Source organism: Microtus pennsylvanicus, chromosome 5, assembly GCF_037038515.1.
Source record: "Microtus pennsylvanicus isolate mMicPen1 chromosome 5, mMicPen1.hap1, whole genome shotgun sequence".
Taxonomy (NCBI): Eukaryota; Metazoa; Chordata; class Mammalia; order Rodentia; family Cricetidae; genus Microtus; species Microtus pennsylvanicus.
In genome coordinates, this window is record NC_134583.1 from 75,290,701 (window position 1) to 75,309,531 (window position 18,831).

General features: G+C 47.0%; 1 protein-coding gene across 1 annotated transcript in view; it reads left to right on the top strand.

Annotated features, from left to right (window-relative positions):
- The window catches only part of Fank1 (fibronectin type III and ankyrin repeat domains 1), a 114,081-nt gene that overhangs the window by 72,038 nt on the left and 23,212 nt on the right, over nt 1-18,831 (top strand). Inside the window, exons 2-3 of the mRNA XM_075974873.1 lie at nt 11,136-11,313; nt 17,574-17,698. Of these exons, the coding sequence (XP_075830988.1) occupies nt 11,136-11,313; nt 17,574-17,698 (303 nt within the window). The remainder of the gene's footprint in view (nt 1-11,135; nt 11,314-17,573; nt 17,699-18,831) is intronic.

Genomic DNA, 18,831 nt, shown 5'->3' on the forward strand with positions numbered 1-18,831 from the left:
GAGGATCCCAAGTAGAAGTGCCCTACACATTTTAAGAACACTTAGAGGGAGAGGAGAGGATGTAACATGAGAGAAGCAGGGCGAGGGGTTGAGGATGGAGGTTGGAGTGGGTGGGAAAGGGAAGCAATACCTGCTGGGTAGATTAAAAAAGATTTATTCATGCCCAAGCTGAGATCAAAGCCGTACACTTGTAACCCGCATGGAAGAGGAGAGTAAATCTGTCTTTCGACAGCGTTCTACACAGGCGGGGGCTTTCTGGAATGATCTAGTGGCTGCCTTTGAGTTCTGTTTGCAGAGCAGGTTTGGTTACTGCCTGCCACAAAGGGTGTGGACATGAATCTTGACTGTGGAAGACATGCCTGGAGTCAGGCATCAGATAACTATGGCAACACTGCTCCAGTAGGGGTGGGGGATGTCTTATAAGGGACACGGTTCTGATAGATGCAAAGAACAGTGGGCACTGCTGATAACTGACGCCTGATTTGTGGTCTCGGTTCTTCCTGTACTGGCTGCGAACAGTTGTTTGTTTTTTCTGCATATATCCCGTGACCTGCTTAGAATGAGTGTGCTCAGGGAGATCATCATACAGCTATAGAATTTGTTCTCAGGTGGTAGCGTCAGCCAACCCTCTGTTTTTTTAGTTTTTATTTGTAAATGGTTGTAGCAAGCTCTTGGAAGCAGGGGTGGTTGCACTTTGCCCATTTGGAAGAGGCAGGGATACAGGCTGTTCCAAATGCAGTTCCTAGTCCGCTAGAGCAGCACTTCTCAACCTGTGGTCTCAGATACCCTACAAAGCAGATAATTACATTAGGGTTCACAACAGGAGCAAAATTAGAGTTATGAAGCAGCAATGAAAATAATTTTACGGTTGGGGGTCACCACAACATGAGGAGCTCTATCAAAGGGTCATAGCATTAGGAAGGTTGAGAATCTCTGCTCTAGAGTCTATAATGACTTTGGAGGTTGATGTTAATCCAACCTGATGATGGTGATAATGGTGATGGTGATGATGATGATGGCTGAATAGTTCTTCAGAACACTATTGTCTGGATCATTCTCTCACTGGTACAACAATGGGATTTGTTTTTAGGTTTAATCTTCTTTGGGCAAGTTTTCAGAGCACATCACTGGCAGCAGAGATGAAAGAATGGTCCTCATTCGCTTTCTGGTGTTTCTCAGTGCTCTCTCTTGGTTTTGTTCCTGAGGGTGAACTCGCATATCCGCCGGCACCTTAGACTTTTTCCTCACACTTCAGCGATCATAGTGTGATAACTTTTGACAGGCAGGAGTCTGCTTAAGGTTTGTGTCTCCCAAGGACCACAGATCCATGAATGCTGGAGCTGACTGTACTTAGCAGAGGCCCACCACGTAATGACACTAAAAAAGAAACTGAGGACCGGAGAGATGGCTCAGCTGACAAAAGTGCTCGCCACAACCTGAGTTCCATTCCCACAACCCATGTAGAAAGCCAGAAGCAGTGGCATGCGTCTGTAGTCCCAGCATGCCTTTGTCCAGATGGGAGGCCTGGACAGGAGATTTAGCCGGAAGCCTGAAGGTCAGCCTGGAGGGAAGCCCCAGAAACAAGAGAGAAAGCTTCAGCTAGGTGGAAGTTGTTCTCGCCTCTACACGTGTGATACAGTACACGGATGCCAACCCCCCCACACCTAATTTTGTTTTTCAAGACAGAGTTTCTTTCTGTGGAGCCCTGGCTGCCCTGGAACTTGCTCTGTAGACCAGGCCAGTCTCAAACTTGGAGATCCACCTATCTCTACCTCTCAAGTGTGGGATGCGCTGCCTGGCTTAATTTTTTTTTTTTTAAAGAAAGCAGAAGGACAGAGAATTTTTGATGGAGGGCACAGAAGGAAAACGGCAGGTGGTGGCTACTGACACAATCATAGTTACTGTAATACAAAACTGTACAGTTTAGAAGATTTTTGGGTCAGTATACACGGCCCCGTTTTATTTTTGTGGATTATAGAGGTTCCCATTGTGTGACCGATTTCTGTTAACTCAGTGGATTGAGTTTTTGTTCTTTTGAAGACAGCTGACTAGCTCCAGCCAAGGAGACCATTGTCATGTCATGGGAGGACTCACATGAACTGCGTGATACGCTCACCCGATTCTTTGAATTCTCATGATGGAGAAATTGGGAGTGTCTGCATGGTTTTTTTGGTTTGTTTGTCTTTTGTTTTTTAAAGGGGTACATGACTGTCTCGGCATTCAACATACAGTTAAGGCTAGCCTCACACTCAAAGCAATGCCCCTGCTTCCTGAGTGCTACGATTGCAGGCCCATGCCGTCATGCCGTGCACACTGGAAGTTGGCTCCTGTGTAATTTTCCTAACTACTGAGGCATTATAAACATGTGATCCACAGGTGATGAAGTCTGATCGTGCCGGATAAAATGTGGTTTCTTACTGTGGGTTTGAACTCTGCTTGTCTGTCATGGTTCGATTAAGCGCAAGCACATGTGAAAGAGAACCTCCTTTCAGATGAGCTGAAAGCAAGCAGGCGCTGAGCCGTGCGGGAGAGCGAGGGATCCCTGCGCACTGTCCTCGGGGGCCTGGCCTCCACCTGGGGGAGAGCGTTGCTGAAATAAGGGGAAGCCCCAGACAGGCAGCCATCCTGATTTCTGGGTCTGATCTCGACAAGGACACTTGAAGACTCTGGGAGTATGTTTGCCCGTTTACCCATCTAGGGCATGTGCATAAGGCAGAGTGAGGTGCTGACTCCTCATGCACCCAGTACCCTGTTTTTCTGTAAGTAAATCATACCACGTACTTTGAGTGTTCACATGTTGCCGCAGGAGTGGCATGTGGTTTAAGAAGATTGAAGGTTGCTAATTAAATCACTTTTTCTGGTCTTCTGTTCCTTTTGTTTTCTTTCCCTGATAGAGATTCTATTTTAATTTTTAAAATTACACTTATTGTGTGTGTGTGTGTGTGTGTGTGCGCATGCAAGTGTGTGTGCATACACACAAGCCATGGCACGTGTGGTGATCAGAGAACAAATTTTGGGAGTCATTCCCTCCTCCCAGCACTTGTGTCTTGGGACTCGAACCCTGGCAGTCAGACTTGGCAGCAAGCACCCTCACCTACTGAACCATCTCCACACCCCTTGCAGATGGGAAAACCTAACTTTATGTATGTTGTATCATTCTGTAAATACTGTTTTACAGCTCTTGGCAACTCAACCTCCCAGTTATTTTTAGAATGAATGAATTGTAACTATCTTAATGGCTACATAGTATCCGAGGGTACAGACCTTTCATAACTCATGGTGGCCACTTAGGTAGTTTTCAGTCCCCTCCCTCAAAGAAGAGCTGCTATGCCCCACTTTGAACATGTTGGGGCTCTCATCAGGGGTGAGATTGTGGGCTGAGGAGAACAGGAGCCCTGTGCAGCTTCAAGTCACTTTCCCAAGGAGATTTCCCAATTCACATTGTTGGCACTGGTCTAGCCCTGGCCTTTTTCCTCCTTGCCGTTGGGAAGTTCCACTTTTAGTAAAGTCCCCCAGTGTGAAACACAGTTTGGATCGTGCTGTGCCAACCGCACTGACCAGCAGGAAGGCCAGTCGCATCTTGCTGTCACCCCTCTTGTGTGGAGCTCTTGGCAAGGTCCTCAGTTGCTCCTTCCCTAAGGATAGATGCAAACCAGTCATTCGCACTGAGACAGTTTCCTGCTGCTGCTAGTGAAACCGCTTCTCAGTCTGAATTGAACTTCAGTGACACGCTGTGTCCTCTGATTTCAGAGATGACTTTACCAGAGTCATTTGTTGTTCATTTCATAGGAAAGTGGCGAATCTCAGGCCTGGGAGGGAACACAGACTTTGGGATTAGGGACCTGACTTGAAAGCTCGGCTCCCCACAGGCCAGGGGTGCAGCCTTGAATGAGCTGTGTTCCGTCTTTGATCCTGGTACTCTAGCTGCAGGTGAATCAAGACGGCCAAGTCCCCAGCAGGTCAGACACTGTGATGGAGCGTCCTGCGTGGCCTATGCTTGCAGTCAGCCTGAGCATCAGTAAGGAAAATAAGTGCTCTGGGAGCTCAGTTTCTGACTTTGCCAATGACCTGGTCCTCGTGAGGAATTCCGAGTAGAGTTTGTTTCTGTGTAGCAAAAACATTAGGCACATAGTTCTGTGAAGCCTTTGTAAACTTCAGAAACTTGTCAGTGTGATTGTTATTTATTTTTTCAATGTAAACTTCAGCAATTTTAAAAATCATTCCTGTTACTTATTTTTTCTTTACATCAAGTCTGAAAGGGAGGCTGTGATACATTGAATGAAAACATCCCCCGTTGTCTCAGGCATTTGAACACTTGGTCCACATTTGGTGGCACTGTTTGGGGTACTTTCGGAGGCTGGCCTTGCTGGAGGAAGTGTGTCACGGGAGGAAGGCTTCGAGATGAAAGCCTCACACTTTTGCATTTTCTCTTTCTGTTCGTGGTTGAGGACGTTAGCTCTGAGCTTCTTGTTCTGGCTGCCAAGCCTCTCTTCCATGATGGACTTGTATCTCTCTGGAGCCTTAAGCTCCAATAAGTCAAGCCCCCTGTAAATTGCCTGGTCATGGTATCTATCACAGCAGCAGAACTGTGACGAAGACAGAGATGGCGTCCTTATTCATGTCCATGCTCCTGGTGGGAACCTGTGTGGGCTCAGCAGAGGAAGCAATGTTTCTCAACATTAAAAGCTGCGGGCACCTGGAGTGGTGGTGCACACTTCTAAATCCAGCATTTGGGAGGCAGAGGCAGAGGCAGATGGATTTCTGAATTCAAGGCTAGCCTGGTCTATGTAGTGAGTTCCAGGACAGCAAGTGGTATGTAGAAAGTCTTTGTCTTAAAAAAAAAAAGCCAAGGGTGCCTGGAGATGAAAATCAGTGCAGATTAGACATATTGGAAAGCATCGGGTTGATGGTGTGTGCACGCTGCCTGCAGACGCTGCTGTGCTAGCAGAAAAGCTTCCCCAATGTCTACCAGTGTATCGTTCCTTTCAGAACGCCACTTCGTAAAGCCCAGTGGTAGGCTTGGTGGAATCAATCTTACTTTAACTCTTTAACTGTCTTATTTTTTAACAGAAAGGAGAAACCATTATTACCATGTGACTGTTTTGATACCTGAGTTACATTTTCATCCTCCGATAAGTACTCCTGCAAACATTTTTGATATATATACACATACATACATACATATGGACGTATATACACATATCGACACACATACATACACATAGTTGGTTTTTCCAGGCAGGGTTTCTCTGTGTAGCCCTGACTGTCCTGGAACTCATTTTGTAGACCAGGCTGGCCTTGAACTCACTGAGATCTGCCTGCTTCTGCCTCCCAAGTGCAGGGATTAAAGGCGTGCACCTCGGCCATCCAGCCATTTTTGATGTTTCTAAGACCTAATCTTAGGGCTTGAGCTGTGACTCGGTGGTTAAGAGCATTTGTTGCACTCGCAGAGGGCCTGGGTTTAATTATCAGTCATCTACATGGTGGCTGATAAGCATCTGTAACTCCAGTCCTAGGGAATCCGATGCCCTTGTCCAGCTTCCACAGTTACCCAGCACACACATGGTGCATCTACATACATACAGGCAAAATGCTCACACGAAAATTAAAATGAATAAATCCAATAAAAAGTTTTTTTTTTAAAAAAAATCCAAGCTGTGGGAATGCTGGTGCCTCCCCCGCCCCAGTAGCATGCTGATTTTGAATGTTTCTGATTGACAGTTGCTGTAGATACATGGGGAAAATTTCCCAAACCCATAGGGAATTGTCTTCCTGTCCCTGTGGGCTTCCCTCAGTGTACTGTCATCCTGATGGACCATTTGTCCCCAGAGGCCAAGTCACAGATGCCCCCTGCTGGTGAGATCTGGCTCTAGCGTATAGTCAGGAGTGTTTTCTAGTGTATGTATTCACGTGACAAAAGGATCATTTGCTTTTTATCTTTGTAATATCCTCTCTTTTGGTGGTCCTAATCATAAGTATTAATTTCAAAGTTCAGACACCCAACTCTCACTGTAGCTTTGAACTGTGGCCCGCAGATGGTGATGAGAACACCGTGGGGCCTGATAAACTCGCGTGTTAATCTTCTCTCAGGGATGGCACGTTTCTGGTCAAGACACTCTAGTGATCCCTTTAAGACCCCAGGAAGTGAAGGCCTAGCTGTGGTGCGGGTTTGCTGAAGCCGTCCTTTCCTGCACGGGGACTGTGGCTTAGAAGTAACGGCTTCTATCGCCGGCTTCTCGTGGCCTCGGAGTGAGGTCCAGCGGGCTCTGCTCAGTGACCCCAGGGTGGTGACAGCGAGCGGAACTGGCACAATTTCACATGTGCTCTTTATCACTTGGCAGATGGCACCAGAGGCATAAGGTTGTTTTATTCGTCGTGTTTTCAGGGGGATTTTACTCCTGAAAGCTTTCATGGCGCATAGAGTGCATCAGTTACGATTGTCCTGGGTGTGTGTGTGGGGGGAGGGGGGCTACAGTTTGCTTTGCCATCTTTTCACCTTTGGAAGACTTTTAAGTGAAGCCAGATAATCCTACCAATTACATAAAAAACCATGAAGAATTGAGTGTGTCTGTTTTTTATCTTTGTTTGGAAACCTTAGAAAAGTTAAACTTTCAGCCTAAATTTGTGAGACAAGATTTCAGGATGAAGTCTAGTTATCAAATGCGAAACAAGCAAAAGCAGCCCTGCAAAGATCTGACACCTCGTTTTCTCTATAAAAATAGAGCTTCATGGCCTATGGTCGTGGCCGGTAAATTATTTTCTTATTTGTTTTTATGATATTTAGTTATGTGTATGTGTGTATCCGTGTGGGTGTATGCCACGTGTGTGTGGTGCCACAGAGGCAGATTGCTTATGATGGAGATAATAAAAATCTCTAAACCATATGAATAAATTTGGCAAAGGTTAAGTGAATTGCAGCCATGAACCACTTGCGGTAGTTTCTAGGGCAAACCATCAAAGAAGCTTGCTGCTATTGCTGGGCTGGCGGCTTCTGTCAGTGCTTACCAAGGCTCGAGTCATGGCTCTCTGTTGTGGCGATACTGCACTCTGACCAAGTAATGTTTTACAATCCTAATACAAGCAAATAAAATGCATGTGTATGTGTTTGTGTATGAGAGAGGGAGAGGGAGGAAGGAAGGAAAGAAGGGAGGGAGAGAAAGAGATAGAGAGAATAAATGTATATCATATATTATGATGGAACTCCTGGCTGGTATGTGTGTATGTATGTATTTTTAATTCTGTGTATGTGTGTGTGTATGTGCGTGCGTATGTATGTATGAGAAAGAGGAAGAGGGAGGGAAGAAGGGAGGGAGGAAGGGAGGGAGAGAGAATAAATGTTTATCATATATTATGATGGAACTCCTGGCTGGTATGTGTGTATGTATGTATTTTGAATTTTGTGTGTGTGTATGTCTGTATGTAGGTTTGTGCACATAAGGGCAAGCGCCATCCAGGACCAGAAGAGGGTGTCAGGTCTCCTGGAGCTGCTGTTACAGGCTTCTGTGAATTGTGTGCTGTGAGTGCTGAGGGCAGACCTGGCTCCTCTGAGAGCAGTTAGCGCTCTTAACCACTGAGCCATCTTTCCAGCCCTATTTTTTTTCCATGGAGGTTTGCAGAACAGGTTCTGGCTATAAATTCCAGACTGAGTTGAAACTAATGATCCTCCACTTCAGTGCTGAGGTCGCAGGTATGTGCCACCATGCATGGTTAACAGCACCGTTGTCACCACGGGGAAAGCACACCCTGCCTTGGCATAACATTGTGAGGACTAGACAACCTGTCACCTTCCTTTAGATTGCCTGGGTAAAACAATGGTTTTGTATCACCCACTATTTCTCTTGTATAAACCTCAACTCTCCCCCACCTCAAGACTTCTATTCATGCCCCAACTACTCAGCTCCTGTCTGGACTTTGCAGTGTCTATGGAGCACAGTCCTCTCTTCTGGGGGATGCTTGCTAAGCCTCGCTGGTCAGGGAGAGGGAGGTTTCTCGTCATTTGTATCTACCATTGCCAAGAGCATGGGCTTCGAGAATCGATAGAGAGGATATGGAAACAGCAACTTCCCTCCTACGGATTCACCACCCACCACCTCCTTTTTCCTTTTGAGATGTAAGATTAAGTTAGAATTATTGATCTGTTTTTATTCTAGTGGGTTCTAGGTCAGATGTCTTTGGACTGGAAATCGGAGTTGACCTTTAGTTATGTTGGGGGATTCTGGTATGGCTGGCTACTGCTGCACCCTGGCTTTACAGGTTTTGAAAGGCAAGTGAAGTGCTGAGCAGAGGCATCACTGTGACTGTCGGAGCCACTACCATCACCAGTCACATCACAGTGTGACTACCGGGGTCACTACCGTCACCAGTCACATGCACAGGACCAGAACTGAGGGCAGTGGCCTCAACTGACAGACCAGTGTGGCCCCTCGGCTCCTCCCAGGTAGACTCACTGTATTATGATTTGGATCTGTGTTCTCTGCAGAAAGCAGAGGCCCACAAGGGCAGTGAGAACCATGCTTCTAGCTTGTCCTTCCCCTAAAATGAATATTTTAAGCCTATCCAAAGTATTACAGACAGTAATGCCCCCCGAAACACCATATAATTGATTCGATATGTCACTATTCTACTCTATACATCCTAAGTTCTTTTCATTAACAAATTTCACAAGTAGTTCAGGGAGACCAGTTCCTGTCTCTCTCTTGCCTCTGTCACTTCTAGTATATCTGAGATGGTGGACCCACTTCTCTCAGTTAAAAAATATTATTTTGTGGGTGGGGTGTGTTTTTCTTGCATACATCTTGGAACCATGTTTTCTTTTCTTTTTTTTTACTGTCTTTTTTTAAAAATTTATTTATTTATTAAGGATTTCTTCCTCCTCCCCGCAACCGCCTCCCATTTCCCTCCCCCTCCCCCGATCAAGTCACCCTCCCTCACCTGCTCGAAGAGCAATCAGGGTTCCCTGACCTGTGGGAAGCCCAAGGACCGCCCACCTCTATCCAGGTCTCCTAAGGTGAGCATCCAAACTGCCTAGGCTCCCCCAAAGCCAGTACGTGCAGTAGGATCAAAAACCCATTGCCATTGTTCTTGAGTTCTCAGTATTCCTCATTGTCCGGTGACTCAGCATTGAGAGCATTGAACATGGACAATGAGGAATACTTGGAACCATGTTTATGTAGTACCCAAAGAGGCCAGAAGATGGCATCAGATCCTCTAGGAACTGGAGTTACAGAAGGTTGAGTGCTAGGAATCAAATCCAGGTCCTCTGGAAGAGCAGCCGGTGCTCTCAATGCTGAGTCACCTCTCCAGCCCCTTTTGGTTGGTCTAACTTGGACTACATAATAGTGTTGTGCCCACTGCTGCCACTGCTTGTTGCGAGTTTCGAATGATGGCCTAATAGCATCATTATTATCTAATAACATCCCCTGGGAATCAGTTTCCTCATCATCCATTCTGAGATTCATCTGTGTCCATGTGTGGAACTACTTCCCTGTCATGCTGTGAACCATGCCATTGCTTGAAGGACATCATATTTTTTCTTTCTTTCTTTCTTTTTTCTTTTTTTGGATTTTTCCCTACAGGGTTTATATATGTAGCTTTGGAGCCTGTCCTGGGACTCACCCTGCAGACCAGGCTGACCTTGAATTCACAGAGATCTGTCTGCCTCAGCCTCCGAGTGCTGGGATCAAAGGTGTGCGCCACCACTGCCCAGCCTGGGACATCATAACTTATACTTTTACTTGTTACTTAATTGCTCCAAAACACATTGATGGTTTCAGAGTACATACGTAGCCCACCTTGAGTGAGTTTGTCATGCCGTCTCTAAATATTTGGAAAATAAGGTAGGAAGTAGGAGCCTGCAGGCTGCCCTTGTCCCTGCCTTTCAGATATGACCCCTCTTCATATTGTACCAGTGCAGAGGACATTGTTGGCCATGTTGCCTGCTGTCCTAGGGTGGGCAAGGCTACAGAAGGTCTGTCTTCTTTGGCAGGGCCACACTGCAGGAGGTGTGTGGTGTTGAGAGCAGCTGGCCAGCTGTGTGGAATGCTGACAAGGAAAATACAAAACCATGTCTTTTGGAGTAACTGAGCAGGGATGCACTCAATATTTACAAGGCACAAAGGTGCTTAAGACTGGACCCAGAAATGTGACTCAAAGTATAGTAGGCAGATAAAAGAAGCAATAAACAACAGGGCGCATCAAAACAACCCCTCAAAATAACAATTGCGTGCTGGGATATGGCCTGTTGGACTCATTATCTTTTTAAAACTCAGTATTTCTTTTACTCTTTTTTTACTTTCTGAGACAGGGTTTCTCTGTGTAGCCCTGGCTGTCCTGGAACTTACTTTGTAGACCAGGTTGGCCTCGAACTCACTGAGATCCACCTGCCTTAGCCTCCCGAGTGCTGGGATTAAAGGCGTGTGCCACCACCGCCTGGCAAAACTACATCTCTAGTGGCCAATTCTTAGTTTTACCATACACTTTCATAGTGCCTTCTGGTAAGGTTTTTGTTTCTACTTTACCCCAGCCAATGACTGAGTGTCTTCTCCTGGTAGTGTGTCGCTTGTGATAGTAACAGAGTCTCTTCAGTGTCTGGTCAGCATGGAGTGAGAGCTCATTCCTGCTGACCTCTGTGAACACGGAATTGTGGGAACGTTTGTTCCACATTCTGTTGGTTATTTGTTTCCTCTGTCTGGCAGGGACAGCTCATCTTTTACCTGGGTTATGACTAGCCTTGTTCTTGTTTTAAATAGAGATAATCATACAGAATAGATGTCAAGCCCTTGTTGTCTGTTATAAATAAATGTTCAAAGCAGATATAGCATCTCTTGGCTTTATCTGTGAACCAGTTCCCTGAAACGTGATACTACCATACTGAGTTTCATTCATTCGTAAAGAGTCAGCTAATTGCTGTGCCAGAGTAACCTACTTTCTAGCAGGGTCATGGTGAAGACCAGCATCAGTGCCCAGTGACTCTCCAGGAGTGTCAGGGAACCCACTGCCTGCTGAATTCTGTAACCCTTTGGCTTCTCAGGTGTCACCTTTATTTGAGTGTGTGAGTGTCAGCAGGCATCTGTGACCCACGGGCTCTCTTTTCCTTCTGGGAATGGGGCCCTGAAATCCCATATTTATCTTTTCAGAAATCGTGCCATCCTTAAAGCCGCACCCTCCTGTTGTGGGCAAAGTGACTCATCACAGCATCGAACTGTACTGGGATCTGGAAAGGAAAGAGAAGCGGCAAGGACCTCAGGAGCAGTGGCTTAGGTTCTCCATCGAAGAGGAAGACCCCAAGATGCACAATTATGGTGTTATTTACACGTAGGTGCAGACACGACTGCTCGCATTGTGGCTTGCTTTCCTCCCGGTAAAATGGTTACCCAGTGGCTAAGAAGCCACCGGCTCCTCTGAAGTCAAAGAATGAGTCGGGGAACTTTTGGTAAATGGGCATTAGTGGGGAACTTAGGACTGAACTCTGAGAGCTTCTTTGACTTCCGGAGTATGCTAGTGTATATCACCTATGTCTAAAATGTAGAGACAGGAAAAAATACTTGGATGTCGTAGCGGTGGTTTCCATAGGATTCTGTTAATGGATGCAAGATGGTCCATGCCAGCCGACTGTTCTAATCTCTCCTGACACTGTTATTCCCTTTCCAACTCTCTCCACCTAAAATAGCCTCCATTTTGGCCTCAAGGAAGCGAGGCTTGTCCCCATATCAGGACCTTTCTCGTTATAGTTTCCCTGACATTTTCTTCTGACTTAATCTGGCTGGATCCTTCCCAGAATATGAATCTGAGATGAAGCTCCTCCTCCATTCTTCCTCCTCTCTCTAAAGGCCAGCTGCCTTACCGCAAATCCTCATTCAGGCATCTTGGAAGCCAGCACTGTGCTGGGGATTTCTCACGGGCAGTTTGTTCTTTTCTGCCTCCCACCCCCATTTAGGTACAATGGGAGATGGGTGAGATTTCTTCCTTGTGCAGCACTCTGTCCCAGCTCCTAGACCACTGCTGGCTGGCCCAGGCCCCCACAGAGCTCTGGCTTTCCCGCAAACAAGTGCTTGGGAGCAAATCCTAGACTTGCCTTTCCATCACCTTTTCCTTAACTTCCTCTGGCTGCTTAGCCTGTTGCAAAATAAAGTCACTTCTTTCTGTGATTTAGGAATACCAGAAAGAGATGCCAGCGTAAGTCTTACTTAGCCTTTATAGTAGATATGCGGTTTAACACAGAAGAGCCTGTGACCCCTTCCCACCTTTCCCTGGTGCCCTGGGGCACACAGTGCTGCAGTAAGTCACAGGCAGCAGGCTGTCAAGGATGCAGTCAGGATCCGACATGTTCAGAGGGCTGCCGGTCTGCCTTTTCCTCCAGGGGCATTGTGCCCCAGTGCTGATGTGGGGGTGGTGATGATGCCCGTGGTAACTTTTCTGATCTCGTGCCCCACCCCTGCCCCCTCCTCTCCTCTTCTAGTGCCACTGTCCCTCCACCCCACCCTATAGTTATTACCTAAGAGGTGATAGCCTGATGGTTGAGAAGCATTTTTTTGTGTCCAAGCAAAAAACAGTATTATCTGAAACACAGTTGCCATATGAAAATCATTTTGGAGCCTGGACCCCTGTTCAGTTAGGTTTCTACTGCAATAAATACTGTGGCCATAAGCAACTTGATAAGGAAAGGGTTTATTGTAGCTTATTTATTTATTTCCACACATTGAGGGAAGTTAGAGCGGAACTTGGAGGCAGGATGCTGCTTGACTGGCTTCCTCCCCAGGATTTGCCTAGCTTGTTTTCTTAACTCCCAGGACCACCTTCCCAGCACTGGCACAATGGACTGTGCTCTCCTGTTATCAGTCATTAATCAAGAAAAGGCCCCTAGGGTTTTGCCCATTGGCCAAGCTGGTGGGGACATTTTCTCAACCCAGGTACCCTCTTTCCAAATGACTTAGCTTATGTCATATTGACCAAAAAAATCTATCACAATCCCCAAGATGTTCCCTAATCATGTCACACTTTGTACTATGAAAATGATTTCCTTCTAAAAGCATACATATGTAATATAAAATGTATTGTGTGTGTGTGTGCACATACATGTGTATGTATGTATGTGTGTGTGTGTGGTGCATGCATGCATATGCAGTTATATGTACTCACGGAGGTCAGATGAATATGTTGCATGTCCTGCTCTTTAATTCTCTGCCCCTATTCCATTGAGACAAGTTCTTTTATGGAACCTAGCTTGCCCTCCCCCTGCTCCCATGGCCCCCTGCTAGGCTGGTTGGCCAGCAAGCCCCAATGATCTCATCCTTCTGTCTCTTCCCACCCCAGTGCTGGGGTTCCAGGCCTTTTTTGTTTGTTTGTTTTGAGACGGGGTTTCTCCGTGTAACAGTCCTGGCTGTCCTGGAACTCACTTTATAGACCAGGCTGGCTTTGAACTTATTGAGTTCCACCTGCCTCTGCATCCCAAGTGCTGGGATTAAAGGCATGTGTCAACACTGCCTGGCTTGCCAGCTTTTAAATGAAGGTACTACGATCAGAACTTGGGTCCTAATGCTTTTATGACAAGTGCTTTTTTTTTGTATAAAAAAACCTATTGAGCCATCTTCCTCAGTCTCAATTCTATTTTAAGTATTTTTATGGAGGAAGAGAAAGATAGAGTCCTCTATTTGTTCAACTTGTGCTTGGCCAGAGCTGTTCTGGTTATATTCCTTTGCTACCTGTTGACCTGCTGCTTCCTTCCTCCCTCCTTCCCTCTCTCCCTCTCTTTCTTTCGCCAAGTGCCCAGGCTTTGTTTAGAGGCAGCAGCCATGTACACCAGTCTAACCCCATGCGGTGTCTGTACAATTCACCTTGGCCCTGGAAACATGGCTGCTTTCAGGACAGAGAACAGTCTTCCTGAGCTGGTAGCATCTCCTGCAGACCCTGGTTCCAAGGGTCTTGGTGAAAGTTTTGTCCCTTGGAAAATTGTGTACCTGTGCCTGAGCACTAGGTGGCAGGCTTGGACTGCAGGAGTCCCAACCTCATTTGCCAACTCATGGCTCCGGCTCCAGTTATGAAGACCAGTGAATGCCTTGCTCACGAGAAAGGTTATGTAGTGCGCATGGGGCTGGTGGACTTGGCCATTTCCTCTTGCCTGGGCAGTTTGGCTCTGGTCCACCGCCAGGTTGTCTTGCATCACTGGAGCGGTCTTTGGCTTGGGCTTTCCTTATAGTTCTCGGAAGTACAGTTACCCAGCTTTGTGGGTTCTCCCTCTATTCTCCTTCTCAAGGCCAGGGCATTCCACTCCACTCTCTGTCTGGTTTGCAGATGTGCCCCAGGACCTGCACTGCTGAGACATCTGCCAGTGAGATGAGCCCCCTTGCTGCCTTCTCTTCTTCTACCCTGAAGGCTGGTGTTCTTTTTACTCTCATTTTCATGTCTCAAGTGTGTCTTCTTTGCATGGAGGACGAAGCTGGGCATGATCCTTGGATGCTGACTCCCTGACTGGTATTTAATCATGACACCTGGTCCACTGTGAAGGTAGTTTCCCTTTTGAAATTGTGTGTGTGTGTAAGCATGCGCACACATGCAAGTCTACACACATACACTCACACTCCTTGGGTGGTAGGTCTAGTGTCCTGACAAATTTTTCTTTTGTTCTGTTCTGTTTGTTTGTTTGAGACAGGATTTCTCTGAGTTAGCTGTGGCTGTCCTGGAATTTACTCTGCAGACCAGGCTGGCTTTGAACTCACAGAGATCTACCTGTCTGTTTCCCTGAGTGATGAGATTAAAGGTGTGCACCACTGCCGCCCAGCCCCTGGCAGTTTTTAAGGTGTTCTGTTTTGTTTTTTTGAGATGAAACCTTGCAATTCTGTCTAGACTGATTCCAGGATCCTGGGCTCAAGCGATCTTTGTGTCTCAGCCTCCCAAGCAACTGGAGCCATAGGTGTGTACCTGGCTCTACTAGCAAATGGCTTAAATCTACCACTAAAAGCATCTTATGTCCAACCAGTCCACATAGTGTTCTGCTATCTCCCACCTCAATTATTGCACGAGCTTCCTAATTGGCCCTGTCTGCGGCCTACGGCCTCGCCTTCCCACAGCCTCATTGCAGGCAGCCACAGCAGCCCTCGTGAACCATACAGATCATGTCTGGCCCGGCTTAACAACCTCCTTTGCTTCCCCCAACGTCTTTCCAGTAAAAACCAGTGTTCTCTGGATGAGCCACAGCCACACGGTTGCCTCTTACTGCCTTGTCAGCCTCTCCGATACTCCCCACCTGCCCACTCCTCTCTCCTCCATGTGCTTTCCCGTCAGACACTGCTCTGAAAGTCGCCTTCAGTATTCCACACTTGTTTCAGGTCCTGACTAAGCCCTCTCCTCAGTTAGGGTCCTTCCTCCTGTCCCAGACCCCCAGCTTATCCTATGTTTTCCTCCTCAGGACTTACTACCCCTGACACACTACTCTACATGCTTACTTATATGTCTCATTTACCATGTGGTAACATGGGGAGTTTCTATCTGACCCCAGTGCCGCTAGAACAGTGTTCAGTATGCCATGACACTCATTAATATAGGACAAGGGAATGGATAAAACACGATAGGGTGCTAACTCCCTATACTGGAGAAAGTTTATGCCCAGAAATGAGAGCTAATAGGCAGGTGTGAGCAAACTGTACACACACATGCGCGCACGCGCTCTCTCTCTCTTCTCTCTCTCTCTCTCTCTCTCTCTCTCTCTCTCTCTCTCTCTCTCTCGGAGGCATCTTTCCCTACACGGCCTAGACCTGACGCATCCTAGCCTCGCTCTGCTCGAAGCACACAAGGCCTTCGTCTTGGGGCTGGCGCCCTTTGGAGCCTACATTTTATTTTGACACATCTTGTTGAAGTCAGAGAGACCTGTGTCGCAGGACACCATGCAGCTTCTCTCTTCTCCCATCCCCCATTGCTCATGCAGGGGAATACCTTCAGGGGGAAGCCAGAAGGCTTCAGACTCTGGGTGGGAAGGAGACAGAAGGGTGGAGGTCACTCCTCTATTCAGGGACAGGAGTGGCTCTGCTCTGTAGCTACCCCGTTCATGCCACACCTCGGAGAAGAGACTGATTTCCCAGTGGGCCCTGGGGCTGAACAAGTGAGACCTTGTGAATGGCAGGTGCACCTCACTATGCTGCCACCCCTTCTCTGGAGCCATGCTTTCAGGCGCGCTTCTGTCAGGCACCATGTTGACTATAGGAGATAGGGCCTGCGGCACACTGGCTGATCCATCTCCGTCTTGAGATCATCCCGGGCTGCCTGGCCCAACACCTTGCAAGAAATGGGCCTGGGATAAGTTTGAGTTGCATGGAACAGAACTTGTATGTAAATATTTAGGTTGAGCACAAACATCCTCGAACAGTTCGTTTGAGAATCGTAATGTATGGCTTTGGCCTCTGCAGAAGCCGCGTTGAGGATGAGAGAGCAATGAGAGGAAATGATGGCGAGCTTGGCGGGCATGGAGTTCTGGGGATGTGCACAGAACAGAAGGAGAGAGCAGAGCTGGAAGTAGCGGGGGCCTCATCCAACGTCAAGCCTTGCACCACAAGGAAAGACACACTTAGAGACAGAACTGAGAGCAGGATACTCAGGATCCACTCAAAACCCAATAAGACCTCTGCTAGCAGACTATTTCTATGAAGAACACACGTGCACCCAAGCACTGTGTGAAACGTTTTTTAGTGGGGGAAATATAAGAAAATGTTTATTTATTCTAGATAGCAAACCAGTAACACTAAGGAAACAATTTTATCAAAGTTCAACTTTGTGAACCCAGGGGATTATTGTGTTTTTTTTTTCTGGGAGGATGGGTGAGAGGTTAGCTACAGAAACATGGAGGACTCAAGGGCAGCTGCGTGAAAGGTGCTAACTGACAAAAGCTGAAATTCTGAAGCTCTGAAAAACTTTAAGGCAGCTCCACAGGTCAGAGAATCTCTACTCAGGCAGCTCAGGTAGTGCGAAAGTTCCTTTTCTCTTAAATCCAGGCTGGTGTGAGAATCCTTCCCCTGGCCTTCTGAATATTATTGGTTTCAGGAACTTGCTAAGACTTATGAGTTGATTGCTTCCAGAGTCTCATGATCTTTCCCCATCTCTTCCTGGATGGAATGTTTCAATTGGGAGGAAAATTGCTGCACAACACCTGGCTAGGCCCTGTGGGGCTGAGAGCGTACATGGCACAGAGGCACAGAGGGCACCACCTGTGACAGGTACACTTCTGTCAAGGAATTCAATAAAGCAGGGTCATATCTATATTGGAAATTGACAGCATTCAAAAGTTGCTTCCTCCTGTTGTTACCTGGTATTGGAAATGCTGGTTAAGTGACCTGGCATGTGGGCAAGGCAAAGGCTAAAAGCTAACTTTCCATGTGAAAAGATTTTCTTTGTGCAACCCACCCCCCAAACAAAATCTCACCTGCTCGGTCAGTGAAAGGGTGTAAATATAAGACATTCCACCCTCAGACACGGCGTCTGATGCACATAGCTTTAAGCATTTTTAGATATTAGTCTCAGAAAATGACATCAAGCCAGGACAAGGCCTAGGTGGTCAGAGGCATCCATGTTTGTCTCCTTCTGTCCAGGGGCTATTCGACAAAGCATGTGGTTGAAGGTCTAGAACCAAGGACACTGTACAAATTCCGACTGAAGGTCACCAGCCCCTCTGGAGAATATGAGTACAGCCCAGTCGTCTCGGTGGCTACAACCAGTGAGTACACTCATGCTCCATGCTTCCTTCTTATAGATAGGAAACTCACAAACAATTTAGAGAGAAAAGTAGTCTGTTTTCTCCCTGGCCTCACCGGAAGCAGAGGGAACTCCATTGGTAAGCTCTATGATGGCTTGGTGGTTGCCTGGGCCACCTTACAGCCTGCCATGAGGAAGGCCAGCTATGTTTTCAAAGCTGGGAGAGCTGACTCGGTACCAGGATTGTCCTGTCCATGGGCATTGGGCACAGGGTGGAAGTTAACCTTTCTTAGGAGTGGGCTGGCAGGGAAGGACGGAGCATTGCTTCTTCCACACGTGTCTACTGTCTGCTTCTGTGCACGTATGTGTCCTGTTCAGTCACAGATTTCTGGTTCCCTGGGTACTGAGACTGAAGAAAATCATGATCACAGAGGTGGGCAGGGAGGCTAGCCATACTTCCTCTGACCGCCTTGTCCTTGTTCTGGTTTTCTGTCATTTCCTGAGACTGATATTATAAAACATTTAAAAATATATTCGAGGATGGAAAGTTGTGTATGTATTCACACCTTTTCATTGAAAGTGCAGGTGAGATTTTTGTTTCAGAGGAGGGTTGTACAAAGAAAATCTTTTCCTATGTAATTCTAGTTTTTAGTTGTGTCTAGTGTGACTCTTGCCTTGTCTGCATATGTTCTGTGATTTGCCATTATGCCCTCATGAATGAAGGTGATTTAGATCTTGAACTACCTTACTGTGCCTTTGGTTGCAAGGATGGCAAGAGGGGTCTGACTCTGGATGGACAGATACGGAACAGAGTTAGTTAAAGCGGAGAGGCGGGGTCTTCACCTGTGGTCCTAAGTGATGCTTAGTTAGTCATGAAACAGGGTAACTTCATAGGAGGCATGCAGCAGTCAATTATGAAGGTCAGGTAAAAGGGCCTGCTCCTTTATCTGGTGATGCTGAAAGTAATATTTATTCCTGGAGTCCAGGAAGAAGAAGACACACACACACACACACACACACACACACACACACACACACACACAGAGAGAGAGAGAGAGAGAGAGAGAGAGAGAGAGAGAGAGAGCACGAGAGAGAGAGCACGAGAGAGAGAGCGCGAGCACGCGCACTGGAACACAGAAAGGCAGGTCAGGGAGT